At 35.9% G+C, this 22,623-nt stretch overlaps 2 protein-coding genes across 8 annotated transcripts in view; one reads left to right on the forward strand and one right to left on the reverse strand.

Moving 5' to 3' along the window:
* The window catches only part of LOC309475591 (uncharacterized protein), a 66,650-nt gene extending 65,474 nt beyond the window's left edge, over positions 1 to 1,176 (reverse strand). The window contains exon 1 of the mRNA XM_082138413.1: positions 1,046 to 1,176. The gene's annotated coding sequence lies outside the window, so the exon portion shown is untranslated. The remainder of the gene's footprint in view (positions 1 to 1,045) is intronic.
* A 4,898-nt stretch (positions 1,177 to 6,074) lies between these two features.
* The window catches only part of LOC309475594 (protein NLRC3-like), a 38,377-nt gene continuing 21,828 nt past the window's right edge, over positions 6,075 to 22,623 (forward strand). For 2 of the 7 annotated variants that reach the window (XM_082138427.1, XM_082138426.1), the window contains exons 1-4: positions 7,842 to 8,174; positions 21,418 to 21,506; positions 22,372 to 22,487; positions 22,581 to 22,617. In XM_082138427.1, the coding sequence (XP_081994553.1) occupies positions 8,080 to 8,174; positions 21,418 to 21,506; positions 22,372 to 22,487; positions 22,581 to 22,617 (337 nt within the window). In that variant the 5' untranslated portion in view covers positions 7,842 to 8,079. Of the gene's footprint in view, positions 6,333 to 7,415; positions 7,814 to 7,841; positions 8,175 to 21,417; positions 21,507 to 22,371; positions 22,488 to 22,580; positions 22,618 to 22,623 lie in introns of those variants that run through there. The other 5 variants (XM_082138424.1, XM_082138423.1, XM_082138422.1 and 2 more) reach the window with 5 other exon arrangements.

Genomic DNA, 22,623 nt, shown 5'->3' on the forward strand with positions numbered 1-22,623 from the left:
TGACACAGATCCTCAATAACATTTAACAATAAAAATAAACAAACTTACAAATTAAATGTACAGATTTGTAAGAAACAAATAACAATCCGATCGATTTCAACTTCATCTAACTTACCATGTACCAGGGCTTTTATTAGCAGGTTTTAAATGAAAATGAAGAATCAGTGCAGACTATAAAAAAAATTATTCTCTTAAAGTATGTGTATTTTATATAGATATCAAAAGTGTTGATCATGTAGTTTGCTTATGTTGACACCAGTAATTAAAAGTAATTAATTACTTATTCAACTGTGTCATTACATCACTGTATTAATTATTCTTTCTAAAAAGTACTGCATTGCTTATTACTATTGGCATAGAGACTTTCCTGCAGCTGTTAATAGTGACACTCCTGAAACCAACTTTACAGTATCAACACCAGAGATCTGACCTAGTGTTTAAGGTATTGGAGAATTTCATCTGTCTCATACATGGGTCCAAATAAATGCTGTAATTAGAGAAAACTAGGTCTAAGAGTATGAGAAGACAAAACTATGGGAAGACAGAGAAAACAGGTCAGAGTATGTGAAAACAAAAACTAGGTCAAAAGTTGTGAGAAGACAAGACAGGAAAAGTACCTAAAAACCATATATGAAGTCATTTTTAAAAAAGCGCATGCGCAAGGACTTGCCATCAATAAAAATAAGACATCGATGCAGGTGTTTCTAATCGTGGCGAAGTGACGAGGAGAGGCAAAAAGAAAAAGATAACTATATGAACGCTAATTGGACACCAAACAATAAGAAAAAGATATAAGACTTGAGTGCAGACCATTGTAAGATCAGATGAACAGCTGGCATCTCACTTTGTTGAACTGCTCAATAAAGTTTATTCTTCTGGGACCTGAAACTTCGACTCTGAAAGATTTCTTCTGAGACCTGAACCAGACTTTGAAGACCTGAACCAAAGATCGTGAATTTGCCACCACATAGGTAGAAAGAGGTTATTTGAGTCAGGGTGCAGCTAAAAGAGTATAAAACTGCCCTGTATTAGTATTATTACTCACAATATGGGAAGAATAAAATGTGCACAGCTCTCAGTCAGAAGAGTTTGGCGAGCGATGATACATCTTCTTCTTCTTACTGGTGGGTCGCATACCAGCTTTTTAGGTTCATACCATTTAGGCGCCCCCTCCTGTGCTTGAGAGTGAAGTGATTTCAGTATAGGTGTACATGATGAGATCTATATCCACTATTCTTGATGAATTTTAAAACTGCCTTTATAATCTTACCAGATCCTTTTTTCGTGCTTAATATATTGCTGATTGTAAATTATTTGCATCCTATGTTCTAGTTCTCTCTGTAGTTCAGTCCTTTCCCATTCATACAGAGTAACAACAACATAAACTGTTTCCTTCACTTGGCATATAGTTGACATAATCCTATACTGTGCTTTCCAATTATGTGAAGCGTAGTATTTTGGTTTTGTATTGCATATCCTTAGTCTTGTTAAAATTATCTGATCTTTTCTACTTTTTGTATCATTTTACTGTCTTGCGCTGTTTATATTATAAAAATGTCTACATGTATTGTTGGAGAATTTCCTTTGTCTCATATATGAGTCCAATCTAAATGCGTGAATATTAGGGATACTAGGCCTAAAATATGGGAGGCCTAAAATCATGGGAAACAGAGAGAACAGGTCAACATGGGACAAAGTGATGGGAAACACTGAACCTGTCAAAAGTGTTTATGAGGAAAAGGTTGTGTGAGGACAGGATAAAAACTGGGTGAAAGGTAGTCTAAGGACAAGAGTGGAAAAGTACCCAAAAACATATATGAAATCATATTTTAAAAAGCGCATGCGCCAGTATGGCCACCAATAGAAATTGGACATTAATGCAGGTGTTTCTAATCGTGGCGACGTGACGAGGAGGAGCAAAGAGAAAAATATAACTATGTTAACGCTAATTGGACACCAAGTGAGGAAATTGGACACCAAGGGATGAGAAAAAAGGTATAAGATCTGAAAGAAAACCATTGTAAAATTAGATGTCCGGATGGCCAGCCGGCGTCTCACTTTGTTGTTTGTACAATAAAGTTTATTCTTCTGGGACCTGAAAATTCGACTCTGAAAGATTTGTTCAGACATTGAAGACCTGAACCAAAGATAGAGAATTGGCCACAACAGTATTTACTGAATGAACTGCAATAGTAGGAGTGTTCAGTTTAATTGATACTTTAGTCATTTTTATCAGATTTTTCATTGCAAGGTAAATCAACATATCCTGGTACCCCAACAAAATTAATTATTCCAGTTGGTCTTAATCTATACAAAATGTTCATTATTTCTATGAAGATATCGTATCTAACTGTTTGAAATGTTTGTTGGTAAGTGATGCCATTGAATCTCACCAAATCACAACCTTATTTGGCATCCGTTAACCTCCCATATTTTCCTATTTTAAATTCGGGAACATAGAATGCTGATTTAGTACGAGTCTGGCCTATCTCTGGGTTTCTTAAGCCATCTGTGTATATTGGAAGAAATTAATAGTAAACTGTTCTAAGATATACTATTTTATAGCTCTTCATATTAATGTCATTATGCCCTTTTTATATGCTATCATGAATTTGTAAAATCATCTTCAGGTTGACTGAAAAACCAAGGAGGTATTGGGGAAATTGTACCCATTGATGAAAATAATATATTATTTAGTGACATTCCTGTAGCCCATTCATTTGCTTCCCATGCAAACCCTGTTCCTGTTCATTTTAATGTCTCCCAATACTCTCTATTATTGGTTTTGTAGGATTATCTGATTTAAGCCAAAGTAAATTGGTCCAGTAAGCAATATTTTTTTGACGTCTTACTGAGGACTGCATTGGAAGTGTTTCAACAGATCGTAGAAGTGCACATGAAGATTTTTGATTGTTTATCTGTCCCCCATTATGGCCTAATATAAATCTCATTAGATTTAGTGCTTTTCTTTTCTTTTCTTTTTTATGTAGTTGACATGAAAATTCACTATTCCATCAGTGCATAACTTATACACCTAGTTTGCTTTGTTTTATTTTGTTGATAAATTTCCATTCCAACAGCACTTCTTATTGGAAAATGATCGCTTCCAAATGTTGAGTGATCTAGAACTTCCCACTGACATTCTAAAGCTATAGTAACTATTTTTAGATCTGGACAAGATGAATTTGATGAATCCCTTATATTGAATCTGGGTCCCTTTCCCACCATTTAAACATTCTAAAGCTTGTTCCTCCATAAACTCTTCAACAACTCTCCCATTATCTGTGCATCAACTTCACCAAAGTGAATTATGTGCATTAAAATCTTCACACCATATCAAATTATCTCCAGCCTTGGTTCTACATGTAATTATTCAATGAATCTAATGTTAAATGATTGCATGGATTGTTATTATTATTATTAGGTTTGCAGACAAAAAATTCCAATTAGAGAGGCACTTCAGAAGAGTCCGCACACTCCACCAAAGACAAGAGACGTCAAAAAGCGAGATCAAATAAAATGCTTTTACTGAAAAAAGTGGCAAACGTTTCGGTTGCATGTGACCTTACTCAATGGCAAGCTTACAATGTGACCGAAACGATTGCCACTTTTTATTTTATTTTATCTCGCTTTTTGACATCTCTTGTCTTTGGTGGAATGTGCCTCTTGAAATGCCTCTAGTCTGAAGTGTCTGAAGTGATTACAGTTTGGATTTTCAGGATTTTCATTTTGCATAGCAATATTAAAATCTAGAAACATAAAAGAACTTGGCATGTTTTCATTTATTTTTCAAGAGTCTAGATTTAGTTAAGTTTTTTAATGATATTTTGCAGCATGCTTTGTTCAAATTTATATCTTATCTTAAGTTAAACAGATGGTTATTATAGGCCTACAGTTGGGTTCACTTCTAAAATGTTTCATTTTGCATACTTACAGCAGAGATTATATCTATAACAATTGGGTTCACAACACAAGTTATTAGAGTACATTGTAAAAAGTGGTAACCTCATTTTGTAAGAATTTTTTACTTGAGCTAAAACTTACAATGACTTTTGTTGATGTAACTTTCTGTTATCAGATACGTTTATTAATATTAATGAATTTTGAGTTTAGCAAAATAATAATTATAGCCTAATAATAATAACAGTTCATGTAAATTATTACATGAAGCACTTCTCACTTTTTAGGTTATTGTGAAACTAAATTATGACTAGTAGCCTACAGACAAAGGAATTCAATTCTAAAACGGCTTGCCATAGACGAGGCGTATCACAAGAGTGGCTCGAGAGGCTCGTTTGAGATGAGTAAAATCTGCGCAGAACCGATCACCGGTGATCACCGCGAGTGCCATCTCTCAATGGGTTATGTAATTGTTGTCATATTTATAAAATAAAAATAAAAAACATGTCTGTAATTAAAGTAAAAATGATTGACAAACACGTCTTTCGAATGGAAATAAATAACAAGTTATTTTGGTGTCTTGTTCATTATGTTTATTTCCATATAAAAGCAACACCCGCGTGCATGAGTGTGAATCTCGCGACATGCACCTTTGATCTCGTAGCCAGATTGGGCAAATTTGAATTTGATTGTGCGGGTAAAAAAGGGTTTGGGCGGGTGTGGACTAAATTTGGGCTGGTTTGGGGTCAGTTTCGGTGGTTTTCAAAAAAACAAAAAAAAACTAAAGTGTGCAACTGTGCATGTAGTCCATAAATCAGTCATCATGACATTACTGTACACACACGCCCATGCAGACTCAACTGGCGTTGGTGTTGCATCACCCATAGACATCATATAGAGATAGACGCCCTATCGACCGCTACTGCCTACTGGCGCGGTCGAGCCGTGGGGCCGCCATCTTAAACCGGTCACCCGCTCCACTCAGTGTAATCTGTATGGCAGGTGCAATGAGCTGTCAGCCATTTAATTAATCATCCCTCACTAAATACTGAACTGATTTTCAAGCGGGTTTTTTTGCTGCAAAGGTCATTCATGTAGCTATTATACAGGACACATGGTTCGGCGTATTTTAATATTCATAGTAAGCTTAACAGTAATATAATATTCAGATATAAGATATTAAGTGACCAGACGTCCAAAATCAAAATATGTGATGTAGGATATGAGGTATTTTATAAATCACACACTATAAATATGATAAAGAAGCAGAAACAGATAGTTGCAATAAAGTAATATTTTAATAAGTTGGAAGAAAGGTGTATTACATTGCTTCCCGATATCACGTGTGCAAACACAAATAACATATACACACACACAGGCTAGGTTATTTGTGTAAAACAGTTATGTCCGGTCGAACAATGTATGAATTAACTTCAGATTGGATTGTGTTGGTAATAGGCTGCAGGCACTTACAACCTAACACTAACGCACTTCTCCCAGTGTCTAGAACGCAACTGAATGCCTTTGCAAGCGTGTCAATACTTGAAAAACCACAGGAAACTACTTTAAAACACGAAATTATTTGATTTACAGTGGGTCTATCCGCACGTCTATTAAAACGTTACCTGAGGTAATTTTCCCTGACCTTTTTACAGAAGGTAACGTTAAAAGTCGCCATTATCTTTACTGACATTGTCCGTAATGATTACTGATATTCGGACGGGACTAAAAAATAACCGAGAAGCTCTTGTAATTATTACTTTACCCCACCTCTCCATGCCAGGTGAACACCGGCTGGTGCAGTAAACATAGCCTAGCTAACATTAGCTAGCTACGATTTCAGTACAGTAATATCAAAGATCATTGCTCCTTCTCAATTATCTGGTAATATTCTATTCACAAAATACAACCAATATAGTACGGTAATGTTAAAAGTAATCCCCCGGGCACTATTTGCGATGGTCCGCCGATTAGAACAGGAAAATGGTCCACAGTGCTCTGTTATCTTAACTGCTGCCACGCAACGAAACTAGGAGTACGACCGGTTTAAGATGGCGGCCACATTTCTCAGTGCCCAGCGGCCAATAGGGCATCTAGTCTCTATATAAAATCTTTGGCATCACCGACGAGCACGCACTTTTAGCCAATCAGCGATCAGCAGGCAGATGCGATTGAACGTGATAAGTTGTATACTCAAGTGATCGCTAATGCCAAAGTGATATAGCCTGCTATACAGTAAGTTGTATCTACAGTAAGTCTAGAGTGAGATAGTGAGCAACTCTAAAAACGTACACGTGGTGGGAGATTTATATATACAAATATGGGACGACTCCTGTCCATGGTCATGTGCACACTAGCCTTACCAGACATTGCAACTTTGACACCATCCAGACTTCACTCTACTCGATCCTGACTGGCAGCTGCTGAAAAAGGTTTGAATCAACGATAAATCCGTTTTGATTGCTAAATTCTGCGTTATGTTCTGCAATATTCCGAGGGTTAAAGTCATCGGTTCATTTATTGATTGCCGTTTTGTTCTGGCAACACTGCTCGTAGGTGTCTGATCCACTGCCAGAAGAGATAACTGTCCTGCTTGCCTGCACAATGATATTTTTAATTATATTTTTGCAGCATGCTTTGTTCAAATGTATATCTTATCTTAAGTTAAACAGATGGTTATTATAGGCCTACAGTTGGGTTCACTTCTAAAATGTTTCATTTTGCATACTTACAGCAGAGATTATATCTATAACAATTGGGTTCACAACACAAGTTATAATTTATCAGAGTACATTGTAAGAAGTGGTAACCTCATTTTGTAAGAATTTTTTACTTGAGCTAAAACTTACAATGACTTTTGTTGATGTAACTTTCTGTTATCAGATAAGTTTATTAATATTAATGAATTTTGAGTTTAGCAAAATAATAATTATAGCCTAATAATAATAACAGTTCATGTAAATTATTACATGAAGCACTTCTCACTTTTTAGGTTATTGTGAAACTAAATTATGACTAGTAGCCTACAGACAAAGGAATTCAATTCTAAAACGGCTTGCCATAGACGAGGCGTATCACAATAAGAGTGGCTCGAGAGGCTCGTTTGAGATGAGTAAAATCTGCGCAGAACCGATCACCGGTGATCACCGCGAGTGCCATCTCTCAATGGGTTATGTAATTGTTGTCATATTTATAAAATAAAAAACATGTCTGTAATTAAAGTAAAAATGATTGACAAACACGTCTTTCGAATGGAAATAAATAACAAGTTATTTTGGTGTCTTGTTCATTATGTTTATTTCCATATAAAAGCAACACCCGCGTGCATGAGTGTGAATCTCGTGACATCCACCTTTGATCTCGTAGCCAGATTGAATTGGGCGGTTTCGATTTTGATTGTGCGGGTAAAAAAGGGTTTGGGCGGGTGTGGACTAAATTTGGGCTGGTTTGGGGTCAGTTCGGTGGTTTTCAAACATCTACATTTTAAAGTCTAATTGGTTAAAAAAAACTAAACTAAAGTGTGCATGTAGTCCATAAATCAGTCATCATGACATTACTGTACACACACGCCCATGCAGACTCAACTGGCGTTGGTGTTGCATCACCGACGAGCACGCACTTTTAGCCAATCAGCGATCAGCAGGCAGATGCGATTGAACGTGATAAGTTGTATACTCAAGTGATCGCTAATGCCAAAGTGATATATAGCCTGCTATACAGTAAGTTGTATCTAAAGTAAGTCTAGAGTGAGATAGTGAGCAACTCTAAAAACGTACACGTGGTGGGAGATTTATACAAATATGGGACGACTCCTGTCCATGGTCATGTGCACACTATAGCCTTCAGACATCTGCAACTTTGACACCATCCAGACTTCACTCTACTCGATCCTGACTGGCAGCTGCTGAAAAAGGTTTGAATCAACGATAAATCCGTTTTGATTGCTAAATTCTGCGTTATTCTGCAATATTCCGAGGGTTAAAGTCATCGGTTCATTTCTTGATTGCCGTTTTGTTCTGGCAACACTGCTCGTAGGTGTCTGATCCACTGCCAGAAGAGATAACTGTCCTGCTTGCCTGCACCTTTTTCACTCCTCCCCTCACTCCAACTTTCGACTAAATTTCAGGCGAGGCGCTTTTACAGTTTAGGTTAAAAGCTAAGAAACAAACACAGAAACAAATGTTTAGTGATGGAGCACGACATGTGAACATGAAAGATATGACTGAGAAGAACTGCCCTTTATTACAGAAGAAACCGACCAAGCGGCAGAACAGGTAGGCTATACTCCATTAACATATTTCCGGTTTCAGACTGTTGAGAAAGAGGGACTGTGCTCATAGGACTGTGCTTGTTAGGTACAATGAGGTGTGTAAACAGGCATGAAATGTCATTATAAATATCATTATACCCATGCTTAATTAGTGATATTAAAGTGTACTTTGTTTTACAATTTATATTTTATATTATATATATGTTTTTATATATTTTTGGATAGGACAGTATCTAGACAGGAAGTGAGGTGTGAGCGAGCGAGAGAGAGAAAATACTATGCTATGTATTTTGAAAGTATTTCAATGCATTGTTACAATGATCATTTCCAGCACGCAGTTAAAATATACCTAAAATATATTTTTAATAAAGTGCAAATAAATACACTTTTAAAAAATAAACAGAATTTTCACTTTAAGTAGGCTATATATTTCTAAAATGTATTTTAAATTATTATATTATTTAATATATGTTAAAATTGTGTTAAACGTTGTATTGTGAATATAAAAACATGATGCTAATATACTTTTAATATATTTAAAGACAGTAAAACTTTTTTTTAGTATATTTGCAATGTAGGCTACTATTGAAAAAGGGAATCTATTTAAAATACAATAAAGTATACTTTTTTCAATAGGGTGGGGTCTAATAAAATATGTTTACATGCTGAAATCATGTAAAAATAAATAAATAAATAACACATTGTTGCAGCACATCCCTTCTCTGGCAGTCTGCCAGTAACGGTCTTCTCATGCCCCGTCCACACGGAGACGCGTTTAGCTGTATCCGTACAAATGTTGTATCGTATTGGCGTTTCGTCCAGACGGATCATCCGGCGTTTTCGGAGACTGAAACCGGTGATACAATATATTCGGTTCCTGAAATATTTGGTTCCAATGGGTGGAGCTATCATGAATATTCACGAGACCATAGCGTGGGCAGGGCGACAAATACAAGCGAGTGGAACAGAAATTATTAGCGTGAGCGCCTCGCGTTTATGGATTATTTATTTCAAACAGGTAATAAAGTTGAACTGATATTTTATAAATAATTAATCGTTTTGTAGGATGTGTTTCAGAACACTCTGAGTTTACCTGAACTATTACAGACCTGATCCTGTAGGAAGCGTTGCAAGACCTACAATAAAGGCATATTTCTCCAAATTTTCCCAGATTAGTTGTTGCTGACATTCTATGATTTAGAACTGTTCGTTTCTAATGAATGACTGAGATTAGGATTTGTAAAGGTGTGTGATTGCTGTTTAAATAAATATTTACAAATATATTCTTGTGTCTTTATTCCCAAAGTTGTCTGCATATTATTAAAATAGCCTTTAAATTATAGGCTGATAGCTCAAGACAACATAAGAACTTGGAGTTGAATGCATGCTTTGGATGTTGCTTTATACTCCCATACACAAAATAAATATATTTGAAATATATTTTCAGTATATATTTTGGAATATATGCAAATATTTGAAATTGGCCCAATAAATATATTTCACACTTAACATCATATATTTTTGTTATATTTCAGAATAGATTTCAATGTATTTGGAATATATGCCACATATACAGTATTTTGACACTTTTGGGGACCCATACAGAAAAAAATACATTGAAATATATTCTGAAATATAACAAAAATATATGATGTTAAGTGTGAAATATATTTATTGGGCCAATTTCAAATATTTGCATATATTCCAAAATATATACTGAAAATATATTTCAAATATATTTATTTTGTGTATGGGCTGACTCAAATGAAAATCTGTTTGATACACAACCTTTACTTTATCAAAGCTTATCATAAATGTTAAGCTTCAGATGCATTAACAGTTGTTTTCTCTAGCAATGCTTTAGAACATTGGTCAAATTAATTGATAATAATGACTAAACATTTATCATAAAAATTAGGCCTGCATCTTATCAGTTTAGTACTGTTATAATTCTTATGTAATCTTTTTGTAAACAAGTGAACACAAAAACACACTGGTGTATAAGGCATGGGTATACCAAACAATTAAGGAAAGGTATATTTATAAATACATATTTGAATAATATAGTAAATATTTTATTAGTCCTGCTGTATTAATTTTGTCCCCATGTTTTTCTCTTGTCTAACATTCTTGTTTTTACAGATGAATATGAATAAAACATGTCATTTTAAGACACTGTATCTTACTATAAAAGTAATTTCGAGTTAATGAATGAATGCTTTAAAAAAACTCAATAATTTTTACACAGAAATATGTTGAGGCAGATATTTTTGTTTATCAATTTTAAACAGTCTGGATTGTATTTAGGATAGCTAGATAACTTTTATGCATATTGTTTTATATTATAAACATTATATATATATATTATATTCTTTAAATGAGAATACTTTTTAATTATATGTCCATATCCCACCACACCTGAGAAACTTATTTTCTGACCACTATTTCTGTGCAATTTACTATTGTACACAGCTTTGGCCAATAAATAATTGGTTCAGTATAGTTTGTGAAGCATTCAACATCCAATTAGCTATGGTGATGTTTTAAAAGAATAACGAGTCTCAACCACAAATCATATAAATAAACCTACCCATCTTCGTTGAATTTGTCATTTTGGCTGTATATGTCCTTCCATATGTCCTTCTTAGAAGAGCACAGAACTTCACAATGAGAGGTGAGTTAAGAAACATTTAGTGATTTCTCTGTCTCTCCATGATCAAAACATACTACTTTTAGATTAGGTCTTATACTATATTAGGCTATACAGTGAGGTTTTTATTTGCCCTAGATGCAAACACCCTTAATTTTGTACTCCCATGCATGATAAGAAAATGTTAAATTTGGCAGTGCCAAATAAAAAACAAAATTAAATGAATCAATTTGCTAGAGTTTTGTCTCTGTTTTATTACAATTAAGTGCACTTACCTTTGGAATGGTACATTCAAAACTACAAATTGCACAAACTGAGTATAACATTACTTTAGTTGGACCTTGCTATGTATACATTAATACAATTGAAATAATTATCACTTACTTTGACCAACGTTCTTAAGCATTGCTAGAGAAAACAACGGTTAAAGCAACTGAAGCTTAACATTTATGATAAACTTTGACAGTTATGTATCAAAAAGATTTTCAGTTGAGTGTAAAGCAACATTCAAAGCATGCAACACCATGCAACTCCAAGTAGCCTATGTTGTCTTGAGCTATCATCCTATAAAAGCTATGTCAATAATAGCCTACAGACAACTTTGGGAGACAGAATCAAAACACAAGAATATATTTGTAAATATTTATTTAAACATGCAATAATAGACATTTAAAAAGCTTAATCTCAGTCATTCGTGAGAAACGAACAGTTAGGAGTAATTAAGGCCAAAACGCGATCTGAGGCGCTCACGCTAATAATTTCTGTTCCACTTGCTTGTATTGGTCGCCCCGCCCACACTATGGTCTCGTGAATATTCATGGTAGCTCCACCCATTGGAACCAAATATTTCAGGAACCTAATATATTGTAACACCGGGTCCCAAGGTGGATAAATCTGAAAACGCCACCCTTGCGTTTTCGTGTGTACGGCCACTCCGTAAATTTTTTGAAACTATGATGTCATCACACCAAGTGTCTACTAGTCAGACACCGCTAAGTCACAGCAAATTATTGCCGACTACATGCTTGTATTCGTGCTGCAGAAGCTACTGAGCCTCTTTTATTTCTTTATTTATTATTTATTTGAATATTTGTATAAAAAAATTTTTTTTACTTCTTTATTTAGGCCTATTTATAGGCCTATTTTCTTTCTTATACTATGATGCTTGTCTGTTGTCTGATTATGACATTTCGTATTTTGTAGGGATGGGCGTTTCAAGCAAAAATAATATTCGACGACCGCTGGGAATTATTTGATTATTATTCAAAAAACGCACCCCTGCCCCACATGATCACCGGTAAAACGGCGTTCGCTCAAATTCCACTCTGACATTCAATTTCTCTGTAGGCCTACTGTAGGCCTCCATGTTGTAGCCATTAAAGAAAATGTATTTAGTTTCATATTTATGTGTAAATAAAATGTTATTTTTTAATGTCATCTATGTTGATTATATGAAAAGTGAAGGGCATGAGTAGGCCTAATCATAAGATGCGCAATATATCGGGAGACATCATTTTGACAACATTAAGTTTTGTTTTGTATAAAACCTTTCTTTAAAGTGAATTTCGTTTTGTATAAATTGTATCTTAATTTTAATCAATGTTTCATCAACCAATTGTCTGGATTTATTAAATAAGAAGCAAATATAGCAGACAATTTAATCAGGACATGGAGGCACCGGCGATATAACTTGCATTGCTCGTGAACTGGAGCTCGTCTCATAAATTACATCTCATAATGTTTGTGTTACACACACACACACACACACACAAAAAATATCTATAGAAAGCTTGAAATGTCTACTTTTAAACAAAACAATTCAAAACGAAAAGAAACAGACAACTCTCTTATGTAATCCGTATGAAGTGTGCATTTCTCTCTATAGGCACGTTCACAATAACATCCACATCAACGTCAACATCTTTAGCCGAGACTGACACAGAAAACACTAGTTTATTAATAAACAATTAAAATGTCTCCTTGATATATTTGACACATTCATAATGATTAGGCTACTTTTGCCGGTTCTTTGTGGCAAGCTGTATGCGTCCGCTAACTATCGAATATCATGACTGATATTATGTTCCAGGCCATTTATGGTTGTTCATGTTGTTCAATAAAGTTCTTGGTAAAAAAAGATAAGAAAAAAAAAAAGCTACTGTGCCTAAATATTATTGCATACATGTGCAAGGTTTATGCGCATAGTCCAAGTCTTCTTCTCCATTTTTAGTGCATCTCTGTGGCAGAATTACAGCGCCACATACTGGTCTGGCATGTACCCTATACTACATCATTTTGAGTCGGTGTCAGTGGTTTCGTGTGTACGCAGATATTTCTTGAGACGACGCCGTGTATACGGAATTATTTATTTTTTTGAACGGGGGGAAAAAACATCGGATAGGGAAAGCTCTGGCTTCGTGTGGATGTGGCCTCAGTTTGCCCCAGTCCCAGCGCCATGGGCAGGCATTGGGGGGCCTGGCCTGCATGTTTCTCTTCACCAACTCCACGTCACCTTCCACCAACCACCAGTCCTTGCTTGTTTGCAATATATTGGTGGGCCGTGCATTTCACATTAATAACTTTCAATGTGAAATTGCTGGGGGTTTTTTTGCACCGGCAGTTATTGGGTTAATGCGATGAGTTCGGAAAAGGCCGGGTAGAGAGAAACGAGCGAGTGAGTTCGGCTTGTGCTTGAGCGTACACAGTTGGTCTTGTCCTTCAAGGGTTACAATAGTCCCTTGTAAGACGTTACAATAGTAATAGTAATGTCTGGGGGGAAAAAAATGTATTGCATTACGTTGAACTAAAATTTATTAGGTTCAACTTAAAGGTAGGGTAGGTAATCATTTTTCTAAAAAAAAAACATTCCAAATTTGTTTAAACTGTCTTTATATACCAATACATAATTAAAATGTAAGTACTCTGAAAAAGAAAATATAAAAATCGAGTGACTGTAGACCTTTTAATCTGCAATAAACACAGCTCATTATTTCCATTCACTCCACCCCCTCCCTTCTGAGCTCCTTCCAAAGCCACGCCCCCAAAACACATGAACGCGCGACGCCAAACGCTCAGGCTGGAACAAGACGCATTTATTACCTGAGACGAGTGGAGAGGAAGGAGCGCAGTACATACAGTGACATCATGTCAGAATCACATGTAATAAAATACCTAACTTTATCACTATGAATATAAACAAATAAGATTTATTTTAGTACTCACTATCAAGCTAGCATATCGATAATGGTAAAGTTTCATTCGGTAACGAGCTATATTTATAAGGCAAAACTAAAAACAGGTTGCATTGATACACGTTTTTCCATTACCATCAGTTACACTGTGATGAAGATGAATTTCGTGTAAGATTCATAACATATACGGTGTTTTGCATGTAAGAGTTTCCATGATGAAAACATTGTTGACTCTAATGAAGACTAACGTACACTCCGAGTCCGGAGAAAAGTACCGCATCGTCGGCTCGAGGACAGGTCCGGGGTTGAGGGCGAAGCAGAGGAGGTCGTTCAAGAGTGCGGGCAGGGTCCGAGGAAGTAGTTTTTGCCTTGTTTGCCTTCGCTGACTGCATATGCAGGTGCTTTGAGCTGAATATTTCCGGGAACGGTGACATGTGATGAGTGCACGCCGGGCAGCGCGCGCAGTGGAGCTCGGGGCGGGCACGAGACATGAAGGCATCTGATTGGTTCTTTACATTCGCACCGAATGGCAGTGATTGGTCAGAGTTTTTACTGTCCTGCAGCTGCTACAGAGGTCTGATTTTTTTCATTCCTTTTTCTAAACACATAATGTATTGACAGGCTTGGGAGGGTTACTTTAAAAATGTATTCCGTTACAGTTACAAATTACTTCATAAAAAAAGTATTCAGTAACGTAATCCAAGTACCACAATATGAAAGTAATGTAACTGATTACTTTTGGATTACTTCAAGGTCAGATATTATTTAAAAAAACAACAACTTTTATTTATTAAGAATTTCACAGCCCTGAATAAATATTTATGTAAAGGACTATACAGACATCTAATGGCTACAGTATGGTATTAACAGATTATTTTGTTTTATTTTTAACTTGATATGTACAAGGAAAAAATAAAATGGAAATGTTTCTTCAACAGGAAAATAGAGAATACAAATTCATTTTTTTTCAAGCAAATATAATAAGAAACAATTTTTAGACAATGGAAATGTTTCTTCAACAGGAAAATAGAGAATACAAATTCTTTTCTTTTTTTTCAAACAAATAAGAACAGAATTTTTAGACAATGGAAAATGTTTCTTCAACAGGAAAATAGAGAATACAAATTCATTTTTTTCCAAGCAAATATAATAAGAAAGAATTTTTAGACAATGGAAATGTTCCTTCAACAGGAAAATAGAGAATACAAATTCATTTTTCAAGTAAATATAATAAGAGAATTTTTAGACAATGGAAATGTTTCTTCAACAAGAAAATAGAGAATACAAATTCTTTTCTTTTTTTTCAAACAAATAAGAACAGAATTTTTAGACAATGGAAAATGTTTCTTCAACAGGAAAATAGAGAATACAAATTCATTTTTTTCCAAGCAAATATAATAAGAAAGAATTTTTAGACAATGGAAATGTTCCTTCAACAGGAAAATAGAGAGTACAAATTCATTTTTCAAGTAAATATAATAAGAGAATTTTTAGACAATGGAAATGTTTCTTCAACAAGAAAATAGAGAATACAAATTCGTTTTTTTCTCAAGCAAATATAATACACAAGATATCATCTAAGAAAACAACATTAAGTTACATTTATGTTTAAAATTGTCTTTGCAAATATAAAACTAGAATTTTTACACAACATCGAACAAGTATAGGATTCAAAATTACTGCAAAGTTTAATCCTGTTAAATATTGCAGTTAGTCTTTTGGCAGCATTTGGCATACGTAATGGAAGACAGAATGTGCATTCAAACTGTTCATTCAGTTTGGGCAAAATCTTCTGTTGTAACGAAGGAGGAGGACTTGCTCCATGTGGTCATCGGACATTCTGCTTCGAGATGGTGTAAGTACATTTCCCCCATAACTAAATAAACGTTCAACGGGAGCACTAGAAGGCAATGTGGTATTGAACTTCATGAAGAGCTGCTTGACCAAGGGATAAGAATTTAGAGATTTCATGTTTTTTTCAGGATCATCAAGGAATCTCCGAATCTCTTCCTCTGTGCCTTTACCCACACTTTTTGTCTTTTCAAACGCAAAAAACTCCTCATCTGATTCATCAGTCTCAGGGCTAATGCTCATCTCAGCTGCAGAAGGAGCAGTGGATTCCAAAGATGTTGCCTCCTCAACCAGTGCTTTTTTCACATCTTCTCTCTTCTCTGGAGAAAGCCAACACAAGCGAAATTTCGGCATTGTGGATGTTGCCATTTTTGCTTCATGGCTACTAAGCATGGCGTCAAAGCGATTGTCAAGTGCTTCGAGGGCTGCAGTGATGATGTTAGCCGTGTAAGACACATGTGGTAGTTTGTCAGAAAGTTTTGATTTGAGGCTTAGGATTGTTGGAATGAGAAATCCAAGGTAGCATCTTTTCTCGCCCTGTAGTAGATCAATGGAATGGGAAAGGGGTTGTAACACATCCACATACTCTCTCAGAAAAGTCACCTCATGTGGGTGCAGTTTGGTAACTCCAAGCTTTCCACAGATGTCAGTCAGCTGATCCTCTCTGAGACCAGTCAGTTTGGAAATGGCATCATACTCTGAATTCCATCTAGTAACGCATGGAACAGTAACTCTCATGTTCGCAATTTCTTGCACAGCTTCTGCACTTACTGTTGACCGGTGTGCCTTGTTCCATATAGAAGCACATTTTCCCATTGCACTTCGGTAAACTTTCCGAAAAGGGCCATTTGATGCTGCTTTATCCACCTCATTAGTGGCAATCAGATTTAAGGTGTGTGCAGCACACCTTTGATGAGGAGGAAGAAAAAAATGCTCTTCGTCTCCCTGCATTTCAAGAACTGTATCCATGTCTAGAAATCGTATTCCATCATCCAGGTCATCTGCAGCTACGTCCTCAGGTGTTTGAAATTCTCGAAAAGCTTTTACAAAGTTACTGCCATTATCGGTGACAGTAGCCCTCACTTTGTGTTGTAGTTTGTACTCTGCATGTATTTCACTCATTTTTGCAGCAAGGACATCAAAAGTGTGCCGCCCTTTAATTCGTGCACAGGCCAATGCAGCAGACCTTCTCTCCAGAGTGTTTTCTTCAATCCAGTGGCATGTCATGCCTAAGAAACTCCTGTTATGTGCAGTCCACAAGTCTGCTGTTGTGCAGACATTAGATACATTCACAAGTGTTTCTGTCAAGCTATTTTTCATTACTGCAAACTCCTTCTCAATGTTCTGGACAAGCGTCTTTCTGCACATCACAGTTTTTCCTCCACTGAGTCCCTCCACAAGTTGTTTAAACGAAGGCTGCTCAACCAGTGAAAATGGCTGAACATCATCAATTACAAAGTCAAGTATTAGTTTATTAATTGTACTCTGAGCTGTCCTGTGTCCAAATTCCAGCTTTGCCTGTTTGCATGGAGGATTCAAGGACCCTTGCCCAGGATCAGATGTGCTAGGGTGTGTAGTCATCTCAGGCCAGCTAGCTTCTTTGGCCAAATGGTGTGGATGCTTCCTCTGAAAAACAAAATGTAAAAAGTAGTTGTAGGCTTTTTAATTGTATGCTTGTGCTTAAGGATTTTAAAGAAAGAAAGAAAGAAAGAAAGAAAGAAAGAAAGAAAGGGGGATAAATGTAAATACATTACATTTTTCAATTTTAAATATTTTTATTTCTTAAATGTTTCAATCTTTTGAATGGCTCTCAACAATAAAAATATTAGATAAATTCTCTATTGCAATATTATTATCGTTGTTGTAGTTATCCTTACAGCTTAAAATATAAAAGTGACATCAGATCATAACCAAACTGAAAAAGCTCAGATCAAACATTTCTGTTCATGTCTGTTCTGCTTTAATTTTAATGTTTAGCATGTTGGTTAGTTTTAAAACCCATTAAAACTAAGCAATCATCTCTCATTTCCACAACTTGGGAACACACAGCCCTGAATATATATTTATTTAAAGGGCTATACAGACATCTAGTGGCTACAGTACATATTACAGATTATTTTGTTTTATTTTTAACTAACATGATGTAGGCTACAAGGAAATAATAAAAACACAACATTTAAAAATGCTACACAATCTACATATTAGTTTATTTTAAAATAGGCCTACATGTTGACTAAAGCCGTGATCTTTCTTAATTTGCCTGACTGAACTTGGGCTGTTGGCAGTGGGAGTTCCCCTACGAACATCCCGTTAAGTGAGAAGAGATATGAAAGGACATTTTAGGTATAAAGCTAACTTACTCTCCTAATTTCTACAGATTCCAGCATCGCTAGAAAACTTACAACTGCGATCATACAAACCACTGAATTTTAAAGCAGTAATAAACACAACATACTAGCTAACATGATTTATATGATAGTCTTTAACGTTACCTGCAAATGCTTCTTTAGGTTGGATGTCGAGTCCTTCGATAAAGAAAGTGTTTTCGTTGCTGGAAGGCACAGTTTGCACTGTACAACCATGTTGTTGGCATTTTCTTCTTTAAATACAAAATAGCAGCGGAATTTCCAAGAAATGAAAGCATTTTTGCCCGCGGGCAGCATCGTTTCTAGCAGCAGTGGTTCACTCTGTGTCTGAGGAGATTGTTGTAGAGAGCTGTTATTTTGCGCATGCACCAGCGGGTGGCACACGTGACTCGTGTCGTGAGTCATTAATCAAGCAACGCTTAATATAGTGTTATTATGCCAAAATACTGATTTATTTAGTTTTAAATTAAACCATTGTAATCCTGAAAGTATTCCCCCTTTTTTCAAAATGTAACTATAATCTGATTACTACGTTTTTTGACGTAACTGTAACGGATTACAGTTACTGGATTTTTGTATCCTGATTACATAACGCCGTTACATGTATTCCGTTACTCCCCAACCCTGCCCTTGACTTTATCAGACTTTATGCCTCCACGTCCCCCCGATTGACTGTGAGCTTCTCCTCCTGTCTATACGGTCATTTCCATTGAGTCGCGTGGTTATGACGCAATCGTTAGCCTACTTTTACAAAAACTGTTCCTACAGGGTCATAACGTAAGATACAAGGTAATGGAGCCTTTTATACATTGTTGTGTTTCTTTAGAAATAAACAATGGACAAATAGAGTCTTTAAACGCCTCAGATGTAAAGTTATTTGCTGTCAAAGTGACGCCAAAATGAATGGGAGTCAATGGAATGCTAACAGCAGGTGAAGGCTTGTTAGCCAATGGCGGCTCCCGGGGGTGGTACGGAATTCGAGCGCTGGATTGACCCCCTGGGTTTTACACGATTCTTTTTGTAGTGTGGTATTGGTGGTGGTGTACTAAAATAAACATTGTCACGTGTGTATAGCTTTCTTCTTCTCACTGCTGATTCCTGATGGTTTAGAGGACAATTACTTGAGTTGCCCCCTATCGTTTCAAAGAATAGTACAACGGCGAGCGCGTCAAGTATAAACGCCTCGTCCATTTGGGGAGGCGCGCGTACGTCCAGTCTACGGAGACTCGAGCTGCGGAGCCAGGCGAAAGTATAAACAAGGCTTAAAGCAGGTTTATAGGGGTTCTAGCAGACCAATCATAGCGCTTCCCATACACAAAAGAAATATTTCAAATGTATTTATTTTGTGTATGGGTTGCGTCCGTGTAGAACTGAAGGCTGATTATACTTCTGCATCGGACCTACGCCGGAGCCTCTACGCTGTAAATGACGTCATTGCGGTGTGGGCGGTCATGCGCGTTGGGTGCGCAAGACCCCATTTCATTTGGCGGTGTGCGCGGCATTTTTTGTAACAGCGCGCGCGGCTCCGCATCCGAAGATGAACGACTTCGAGCCGAATCTGGCCGAGCTCGAACTTCTCACCACACCGGCACCCAGTTTGCACGTCTAAATTAGTTGCTTACATTTAAAATATGAGCATACAATAGCATAAAATGTATTTTTAATGAACATAAAGGTCCATGTTTATGTTCACGAAACTTAATGAAATGTTTAGTGAAATTTTAAAATATGTAAGAGATTTTTAATTTAGTTATATTGTATACATATTCTCATATCCATATATTTTGTTTTATTGTCACGAGTAATAATAACAGGGTTTACTGGGTTTTACACGATTCTTTTTGTAGTGTGATGTTGGTGGTGGTGTACTAAAATAAACATTGTCACGTGTGTATAGCTTTCTTCTTCTCATCGCTGATTCCTGATGGTTTAGAGGACAATTACTCGAGTCATTAAATCTTTGACTCAACCGTTTTCATCACTGAATGATTCAGCATTTTGAACGAATCGGTTAAGTGTTGTTGTGAGAGACGCGGTTCTCCTCGGTTCTCCTGTGATCTTTGTTTGGATTGGAACAATTTCCGCTGCTAAAATAGAACAAAAACTGTCAATATTGCTCTAAAATGTAAGTGACTTAATATTAATTACTTGTTTATTGAACTGTCATATGAAATCAGAGCTACATTTTCAATCGTGATGGTATTCAGCACTTTTGGTTGGTCGTGTGACATTTCCTAACTGTATCATATGTTATAAATATAAAATCTCCACATTTTTAATTTTTACTGCAGTATGAGTTTCTGTGTGAGAGCTGCACTTAATTTGTTTTGATATCTCCTCGAGAGGCAGCGTGAGCCTCAACAGCACAAACAAGCGTCAGTAAATTATATTATTATGCACTAGTATCGATCATTATCATTAACATAAATGTTTATAATTGATCATTATCGATTAATGTTATTATGCAATATGCAATGAGGTTGATCTCATTTTTGTGCCCCCCGTGAATTTGTGTGTGGTGCCGGGTCTGGTTTGTCCTAGTTGATCATAGAGACCATTGGTGGCAATTGTTCTACGATCAATTTAGGCTTCTGATACTATTGAGAAACACAGCCTTGTTTAGTTGAAGCTCTCCTTCTGAAAAGCCTGATGTGCTCTGATTGGTCGGCTGGACTAGTGTGTTGTGATATGTCATGTTACCAAGCATTTTAATCCTTGAAATGTTAAATGAGCACCAAATAAGATTTCTAATATGCTGATTTGTTGCTCAATTGACATTTCTTATTATTAAACTGTTGAAAACAGGCCTAATATTTTTGTGATGCACTACCATTAAAAAGTTTGGGGGAAGTAAGATTTGGGGAAGTAAGAATGAATACTTTTATTTGGCAAGGACGCATTCAATTGATATGTGACTGTAAAGATTTTTATGATGTTATAAACAATTTCTATTTCAAGTAAATGCTGTTCTTTTGAACCTTCCATGCATTAAAGAATCCTGAAAATGTTTCCATAAAAATATTTATATTGGTGTTTTGGATCAGATAAATGCAGCTTTGAAACTTCTTTCAAAAACATTAATAAATCTTAAAGATTCCAAACTTTTTAATTGTGTATGTATTTGCTGTCAGATGTAAACATTAATCATAAAACATAAGAATTAATCAAAAACTGTTTATTTTACCACAGTGGAACAACAGGGAGTTTGGAAGACCCTATGCAGGAAAATGAATGTGGAAAGAAAAAAGCATTAAAAATGGAAAAGAGTTGTATCAAAAGTAGGGAAAGTTTTCTCAATTACTCTCTTATTAGAAAATTATGGAAGCCCTGAACAGCAACGAAAAAAAAAAAAAGATGAAAATTAAAAGAAGAAAGTCGTAATATTTCGGGATAAAATTCGAAACATTACAAGAATACAGTCTTCCGTGAGTGTGTGTGTGTGTGTGTGTGTGTGTGTGTGTGTGTGTGTGTGTGTGTGTGTGTGTGTGTGTGTGTGTGTGTGTGTGTGTGTGTGTGTGTGTGTGTGTGTGTGTGTGTGTGTGTGTTTGTGTGTGTGTAAAGACATGCGTTCGTGAAGTCGAACTGCCTCGGACATGGATCCAAACAAAATAATAGCTTTTTACTTATATCTGGGCTTTCAACAAAAGGAAATTCTACAGGTGCTAATCTACCAACATGGCATTAGCTACCATTTGTTTTAGGACGTTACAAAATATAAACTCGACCCAGATGGCATTGCCTATAGACGAGCACGAAGACAATACCGCCATGTTGGTAGATTAGCACCTGTAGAATTTCCTTTTGTTGAAAGCCCATAAAAGTTAAAAGCTACTATTCAATTTAGATCCATGTCAGAAGCAGTTCGACTTCACAAGCGGATTTCTTTACAAAAAAAGAACTAGCCTACAACAGAAGAATGTATTCTCGTAATTTTGACTTTATTCTCAAAATATTACAACTTTATTCTCAAAATATTTCGACTTCAATCTCGAATTATTTTTTTTACGGATTTTTTATTTTACGTTGCGGTTCAGGGCTTCCGTAGAAAATTATCAATCATCAATAATATCAATAATAATAATAATAATTATTATTATTATTATTATTTTACATCACTAAGACAACCATTGATTCAAAATTCAGATCAGTATTTTCAGGATCAGGACTTCAGAATTAACCAGAGGAATGGTGGCACAATAAATGCTCCAAAAATACAAGGATGCAACATAGGTGGTGGTGTTACCATCAACCTACAAATGGTGAGTGTCTGGTCACTAATACACTGTAATATTGTTCATTTAAGATGTGTATATTATAAATACTGTATATTTATGTGTATATGTTTTCTTCAGCCACAAGAGTCTCACTCTACCTCAATAAACCAAAATGGTAAGG

This window comes from Leuciscus leuciscus (genome assembly GCF_965113295.1).
Source record: "Leuciscus leuciscus genome assembly, chromosome: 15".
Taxonomy (NCBI): Eukaryota; Metazoa; Chordata; class Actinopteri; order Cypriniformes; family Leuciscidae; genus Leuciscus; species Leuciscus leuciscus.